General features: G+C 49.8%; 1 protein-coding gene across 1 annotated transcript in view; it reads right to left on the bottom strand.

Annotated features, from left to right (window-relative positions):
• Positions 1-2,656: 2,656 nt before the first annotated feature.
• Positions 2,657-7,756, bottom strand: part of SNRNP200 (small nuclear ribonucleoprotein 200kDa (U5)) — a 31,601-nt gene continuing 26,501 nt past the window's right edge. Inside the window, exons 36-45 of the mRNA XM_011969652.1 lie at positions 7,447-7,555; positions 6,805-6,994; positions 6,543-6,707; positions 6,231-6,352; positions 5,811-5,954; positions 5,544-5,720; positions 5,087-5,247; positions 4,910-4,991; positions 3,572-3,664; positions 2,657-3,470 (exon numbers count right to left, since the gene is read on the bottom strand). Of these exons, the coding sequence (XP_011825042.1) occupies positions 3,327-3,470; positions 3,572-3,664; positions 4,910-4,991; positions 5,087-5,247; positions 5,544-5,720; positions 5,811-5,954; positions 6,231-6,352; positions 6,543-6,707; positions 6,805-6,994; positions 7,447-7,555 (1,387 nt within the window). The 3' untranslated portion in view covers positions 2,657-3,326. The remainder of the gene's footprint in view (positions 3,471-3,571; positions 3,665-4,909; positions 4,992-5,086; positions 5,248-5,543; positions 5,721-5,810; positions 5,955-6,230; positions 6,353-6,542; positions 6,708-6,804; positions 6,995-7,446; positions 7,556-7,756) is intronic.

Genomic DNA, 7,756 nt, shown 5'->3' with positions numbered 1-7,756 from the left:
CTCCAGAGGCTGGGCGCGGTGGCTCACGCCTGTAATCCTAGCAGTCTGGGAAGCAGAGGCGGGTAGATCACCTGAGGTCAAGAGGTCGAGACCAGCCTGGGCAACATGGTGAAACCCCGTCTCTACTACAAATACAAAAATTATCTGGGTGTGGTGGCCCGCGCCTGTAATCCCAGCTACTTGGGAGGCTGAGGCAGGAGAATCGCTTGAACCCGGGAGGCGGAGGTTGCAGTGAGCCGAGATCCGGCCACTGCACTCCAGCCTGGGCAACAGAGCAAGACTCCATCTCAAAAAAAAAAAAAAAAAAAAAAATGGAGAAAGACAAGAAAAGGGAGAGTTATTACTGGCCACAAGCCCTATATTCTCAAGGGATGCAAATTGGTTCTTCAGTAGGGATACAATAAAATCAGTTTGTGGCCCTCCTAAGGCCCACAGCACATACAGTGTGGCTGTGACATTCCATTTTCATGGCAGGGAGTGATCAGGAAGAAGCTCCCTAGGGGACTGGCGATGAAGACCCGTTGGGAAACACTGCCATGGACAGGCAGTTTTCAGGCTCACTCGAGTTGTCTCTTGACAGTTCTAAATGGGTTCTAACGTGACAGTGGTCTCCAGAGCTACAGCCTTCCCCTAAGTTTAAGCCGTGACCTTAGATTTTAGAAAGACAGTGGGGCGATACCCAGAGTAGTGGTTCTCGAAGAATGTGGTCTGCAGATCCTGGGAGTCCCAAGACCCTTTCAGGGAGGATCTGGGAGGTCAACTGTTGGCACTGCGGTGTGAATCAAGGTGGTGGCAGTAAACTAATAGTTTTGACATGTCCTTGTTAGAAAAAATAACAGTGATTAACTATACTAAATGTTGACCTAGCCAGCGCTGTGGCTCACGCCTGTAATCCCAGCACTTCGGGAGGCCGAGGCGGGCAGATCACCTGAGGTCAGGAGTTCGAGACCAGCCTGACCAACATGGAGAAACCCCGTCTCTACTAAAAATACAAAATTATAGCTGGGTGTGGTGGTGCATGTCTGTAATTCCAGCTACTTAGGAGGCTGAGGCAAGAGAATCACTTGAAGCCAGTAGGTGGAGGTTGCAGTGAGCCAGGATCACACCACTCTACTCCAGCCTGGGCAACGAGCGAAACCCTGTCTCAGGGGGAAAAAAAAAAAAAAAAAGTTGACCTTGAGAACACTTAACCCTGAGACGACTGAAAGCATGCATGAAGCCCCTCTGCTGTGCACTGAAGTATGGATGCCTTGAGGAAAAGCAGTGGTACCATTGAGTTGCAAGCTGAATTGGCTGTGTTCAAGGCATGCCCTTTAGAGTTGAAAGAACTAGCAGATTATGGTATTTAGACTTGAATATTTGGCTGACATTTTCTGGAAAATGAATGGAATGAGCCTCTCACTTCAAGGGAAACAGCTGATAGTGTTGCCAATGATAAAAGAAAGCTTTCAAGCAAAAATTAGAATTTCTGAAAATCTGTACTCCACCATGAGCTTTATTGTTGGGGATATTAACACATGTGATTTGTATAATGAAATGCATTTCATTTGGAAGAATTCAATGAACCAGGTTTCCAAAACCAGTACGTGATGTTACAAAATCATGCATGGCTCGGAGATTCATTCAAAAGTGTAAGGCCAGTGGATTTTAATGTATTAACAATATAAGAGTGCATTAAGTTTACAGAGTCCACATTGCCTTTAAGAAACTATCACTTGTAGTAAGCCAGGCGCGGTGGCTCACGCCTGTAATCCCAGCACTTTGGGAGGCCGAAGTGGGTGGATCACAAAGTCAGGAGTTCAAGACCAGCCTGGCCAATATGGTGAAAGCCCATCTCTACTAAAATTACAAAAATTAGCCGGGCATGGTGGCAGACCCCTTGTAGTCCCAGCTACTCGGGAGGCTGAGGCAGGAGAATCACGTGAACCCAGGAGGTGGAGGCTGCAGTGAGCCCAGATCGTGCCACTGCACTCCAGCCTGGGCGGCATCGTGAGACTCCGTTTCAAAAAAAAAAAGTATCACTTGTCTTGGCATCAGAGAACAGCCACAGTTGGCTGAAGGGGCTGTTTAGAACCTGTCTTCCACCTGTGCGTCTGTGTGGAGTCAGCTTACTGCAACGAAAACCAGTTTGGATGTAGAAGCAGCTGTAAGAATTCAACTGTTTCTTCTTATAACAAGAGACTAAAGATATTGTAAAATGCCACTCTCCTCCTTGGATTGTTTTGGAAGTTATTCTTCACAAAAAATGTTAACATGGACCGGGCATGGTGGCTCATGCCTGTAATCCCAGCACTTCTGGGAGGCTGAGGTGGGCAGATCACTTGAGCTCAGGAATTCAAGATCAGCCTGGGCAACATGGCTAAACCCTGTCTGTATTTAAAAAAAAAAAAAAAGTTAACATGATGATTTAAAAGTGCATTAACCTAGAAGAAAAGCTTTTTGGGGCAACCTCCAGAACTGTGAAAAATAAATTTGTTATTTAAAAAGAAAAAAGCTCTTTGAGGTTCTTAGTTTTTAGTAGCGTAAAGAGGTCCTACCACCAAATCATTTGAAAACTGCTACCCTGAGGAAACTGCCCCTCAGAATCGTCTTTCAGTTTTGTGTGCATTTAGTCTAAAGAACAGAAGGTAAGAATTTGGAGACAATCAGAAGATCTGGATTAGAAAACCTGTTTATTAGACTGGGGCACATCCAGCTGGTACATTTCAGTGCCCTTTCTGGTGCTGCCTGCCAGGAGCAGACACTGCACATTTCAGAACCCCCATCTAGAGAAACGCCTAACCTGTGATCTAGCTTCCGAGGCTCAGTGTTGGTTCCTGTGGTCGTGCTGATGTGTGGGCACCACTGGGGCCAGGCCACAGTCGGATGTTCCCTCCTCCAGGCTGACTCAAGGCTACAGGGGACGGCACGCCTAATGAGCAGGTCTGTCCTCCAGAAGCACTCATTACAAGCACGTTTCTGGCTAAAAAATAACCAGATCTTTTTGGCCATGCCCTCAGATTGGAGAAAGAAAACTTTTAATTTGGAATCACTGCAAAGACAAATGGTTTCTACAAATTATTTTATTAGAATATCAAACTCAAAAGAACTACCAGGAACATGCCTGAAAATGCTATATATGATTTATGCTTCACCCGTGACACCTGCTGTCACTGGATCCAGAGTGAGCAAGGGAAAAGGAAGTGGAGGTGGGCAGGGACAGCACCAGCCCTGGCTGGCCAGACCTCAGGCCCACAGACCTGGTCCCCACAACCAGGATCCCTACAAGGTACACATAGCTAACTCAGGCTCGACTCTCCTTTACCCAAGAGTAAATGCCTCAGGACTCAATCTGAATCACTGTCCGTCTCAGCTTCTTTCACATCCACGCTGAATTTGTACTCCTGGTCACATCCCATGTAAGCGTCACTCATGAAGTACAGAGTGTAGTTGTGGGCGCCAGTGGCTGGGGCCACAAAGTCCAACTTCACCTAGAAAGAGCAGGCAGAAATCATTATGAGCACGGACACGGGACGCATTCTCACCCTTCCCCCACGCCGGAACAAACGCTGGCGCCAGTGGACACACTCACCTTGGCCTTCTGCTGGAGGGTCAGCCTCTTGATGGAGATGAGACTATTGGACTTGGCGTCTCCAATCACCACCCACCAGCCCTCTTCACGCTTCTGCAGTGATCCAAAATCAAGAATTTCAGCATGTAAAACTTGATGGCCATAGGCAGCCATGAAAATGGTTACGGTTACAAAAGAAATAACAAAAATCAGATAGCTTTCCAAAGTTTCTTCCCGAAATACAATTAGATACAACATTTTAATACTGTCAAAAGTTGTCTCAAACAGGCTTAATTATTTAAGTAAGTAGATGAACTCATTTGTTGGTTCTGGCTCATTTCCTTGTGCCAAGGTACCTTCTCCCGCTTAGAACCTGCTGCTGAGTCCAAGGTACTACTGTTAGAGGTCTAGTCTTTGGGGCCTGGTAGCTTTGAGTTCCTTAGAGATACTTTTAAGTCCAGGGCATATCTGCCAGATGAGAAAAAGCTTAACCCAGAGCTGAATGTGCACAGAGATGATCCCCAGCAGGCCTTGCAGCCCTGTCTACTGGCTGCCCCACTGTCACAAAGACCAGGAGTCCTAGTTAAAAGCACTCGTTACTCAGAGCCTGTGAATTACACATGACAGGATCTGGTTTCTGCTGTCAACCTTCAATTCTTCTCCCATATAAAGAGAACCAGAATTTCTTTCTGCTGGTAAAAAACCAAGCACCCAGAAGCACAGTAAGTGGCAGTGAGAAAAAAGAAGAAACCACCAGGAAAGCCCAAGTGTCCTGGAGCCACGGGAGTTAAAGACAAACACATCTTAAACAGCCAGAGAGATGGAAATGCTGCACGACTGACGGGTTTCACAATGACCAGTCATCTACTTTTTTTTTTTTTTTTTTGAGACGAAGTCTCACATTGTTGCCTAGGCTGGTGTGCAGTGGGGCAATCTCGGCTTGCTGCAGCCTCCACCTCCCGGTTCAAGTGATTCTCCTGCCTCAGCCTCCCAAGTAGCTGGGACTACAGGTGCCCACCATCAGGTGCGGCTAATTTTTGTATTTTTAGTAGAGATGAGGTTTCACAATGTTGGCCAGGCTGGTCTCGAACTCCTGCCCTCGTGATCTGCCCGCCTTGGCCTCCCAAAGTGCTGGGATTACAGGCGTGAGCCACTGTGCCCGGCCCTAAATTGTTTAAGCAGAAACAAACAGGAAAGAAAAAAAAAAAAAAACCCATAGCCTCAAGATTAATTCTCAGCCTTGTGAGCTCATTATCAGTCTAAAGTTTCCCTCCCTCAGGGACAGTGTGCCCTTGCACCATGCACCTAGCCAGTGGATAGGGGAGTTGACACCTGGCCAAGCCAGTTACCAGGACGCACCTGCGGGAAGAGGGGCGCAATGACAGGGCCTGTGACTTCCTCCTCTCGCTCCAGCTGCACCAGCACCACAACTGGCCCGCCACTGCAGGGGGAGAGGAGGGGCGCACATCAGTGATGTGGCAGTGGGCTCACAGCATACTATCGTGCTGTGCCCAACAGGTACCACCTCTGGCTCACCTGCGGATGCTGTCCTTATCCACCACCTCATAAGACAGTTCGATATTAGGGTAGCGGTTACAAAAGCGAGCCACATCTGCAATCTGGCTGTCGGTCAGCTGAAGCAATGCGTTCCGTTCTTCATCCTCCATCTCCATGATGTCGAAAACACTCTCCACTCCCTGCAGTGAGTATTCAGGCGTCAGGAAAGACAGAACACAGGCCAACAGCAAATGACACAGGCGCCAAGAGCTGCTAATTTTACCTCCTACACCATCAAGTCATCTAGAGAAAACAGTTGCAGAAAGAACACGGCCCACAGTTGGCAGCCTCTGTAGCATCTCGACAGGGAGCCCCTTCGGAGGAACCATAACTACAGGTTTCACTCACTGAGACCCACCTCCCGCAACTCACCCTCGGTCCACAACACTGGGCTCTCAGGCTCACCCACCTGACCCTCTGGGCTGACCCGGCTCACCTTGTCTGTGCAACGTTTGATATGCTCAGAGGTGAAGTGTGGCAGCTGCTTCAGGTAGGAGTCCTTGGACCACATGGCTTGGGTGACCATCTGGGCCAGTTCCATGGCTGCCAGAGCAGGGCTGAGCCACCCATTGCTGGAGAGGACATCCACACAGGCCTGGATAAGCCGGATTGCCTAACACGAAAAGGCGTACCAAAGTGGGCGGGGTTGCAGCTGAGATGTCTAGAGCACCACTGGCCCCTGTGCCCCACACCCACACCCTACCTTACTAAGGATTTCCTCCGTATCTGACTGCAACTCAGCACTCAGCTGCATGCGGGACAGGTGAGCCTGCAGGAGCAGGTTGGTCTTGACGTGCGGATCATTGAACTTAGGGTTATTCAGCTTGTGGGGGACCTTCTGAGCCAACTACAAAGTGGAAGAAAAATAGTTGGTGATGAACAGGTGACCCTGCCTGAGACTGGCTCAGGCCAAAGCACCACATGGCCCAGGCTCACAGCCCTTCAACACCCCGAGGCACGTGGGTGGCAGTGGGATGGAGGTGGGTGTGAGGTATGGAGGGGAGGACATATGGCGGGGTCGGGGGATGCGTATGGGGGTGTGGGTGGCAGGGATGCCATGTGCTCTGGGCACACAGGCAGAGTTCGTTGTTCCAGGACGTTCTCCTGAAGCTGCCGTCCTCACCTGCCTCAGCAGGTTGTCTTCATGGTGCCGGATGGGAATGTTCTCGTACTCGGCTGCATTGGAGATGATCTCGATAAGCCCTCGCACCTTGGTCTTGGCATTGAGGGACATGCTGAAGAGCTCTGACAGAAAAAGGACATTTGAGAGAAGCCGAAAGCAGGCGGAGAAGGAGCAGAACTGCCTGGGCTGCCCTGCTCTCCCCTGCAGTGTCATCCCGCTGACAGACACGGGCGGACCTCTCATCCCAGTGGGCTCCTGACCCCTGTGTGAGAAGGCTCCTACAGACAGGACACGGGCCGTGCCGGGCCTCACCAATGGTGGTGTAGTTGATGTAATAGTAGGCAGCGATCATGCCCAGGTTCAGAGGTGCCACATCCATCTCGTCCTCGATGCTGATGCACTTGGACTGCTCCAGGTCACTCAGGGTCTGCTCCACCAGCTCTGACAAGTGGTCGGACAAGTGACGATGGGAGATGCCTATGGAGGTGAGAGGTGAGTGGGGAGCCTTGAGAAAATGCCCAGCAAAGGCTGTGGGAACCACCAAAGAATCACGTGTGCTCCCAAGCCCACTGACCCTGCAGGTTGTAGTAATTGGGGTTCTGTGTCATGCGGCGGTACAGAAAGGTCCAGGTGAGGTAGTCCACAGCGTCCTGCTTGTTCTCAATGGTCTTGGTGACGATCTCAGCATTGAAGTGGTCATGCATACAGTGGTCCAGATGAGACTCCACTGGCAATGGCTCATATAAGAACTTCTTGAAGAAATCCTGTGGGTTGGAGAAGAAGCAGCATTAATCAAGAATTAGTGACAACATGGTCACAAAGGGCCAAGGGCAAATCAACAGGGCATGGTCCCCGTGCGAGACCTAACTGATACCAAAATGGAAGAAGCCACACGTTTAGAAAGTGCGTCACTGGCGACAATACGCAGTGGGAACAGAGGCACAGCAAGTCATGAGGGCAGAGCAGTGGGCAGCCCAGTGAGGAAGGAGGGAACCAACTAGCGGGCGAATCCCTCAACACGTGGAGCCAACGGCAGCAGCAAAAGCAAAAGGCAGCAAAATTCCAAATGGGTGGCAGGCTCGTTACAAAAGAATTGTGTAAATAAGAGAGGCAGAAGTTAAGACACTAAAATTACTGAAGACATCTATCAAAAGAAGGATTAAAGAATCCATTCTGAGGCTCCGGATCCAAGAGGCTGCAGGAGTCCAGGACTGACCTTCTTGGAGCCCTGACACATGATGACGCAGCGTCCCTCATCGTCCTGCAAAGGGCGGTTGGCATGACCCACCATCTGAAGCACGTCGTAGATGGGGTAATCCACATAGCTGGTGACAGATGCGGGGAAAGAAAGAAAAGCCGCCTCAACACGGAGACCATGCTCAGGAGGCCCGACTCCCTTCGCCAAGTAACAGTAAAATGTAAATACGGGGAGGCGTGGTCAAATCACAGCACAACTCTGTTTATGAATCTCTGCACTTAGAACTGGCTTCACTGGCTGGCCTCTACATCATTTTAGCATTCAGTGT

The sequence above is a fragment of the Mandrillus leucophaeus genome, unplaced genomic scaffold (genome assembly GCF_000951045.1).
Source record: "Mandrillus leucophaeus isolate KB7577 unplaced genomic scaffold, Mleu.le_1.0 Scaffold9, whole genome shotgun sequence".
Classification (NCBI taxonomy): domain Eukaryota; kingdom Metazoa; phylum Chordata; class Mammalia; order Primates; family Cercopithecidae; genus Mandrillus; species Mandrillus leucophaeus.
Note: the sequence above shows the minus strand (reverse complement) of the source record. Positions and strands in the feature narration are given on the sequence as shown.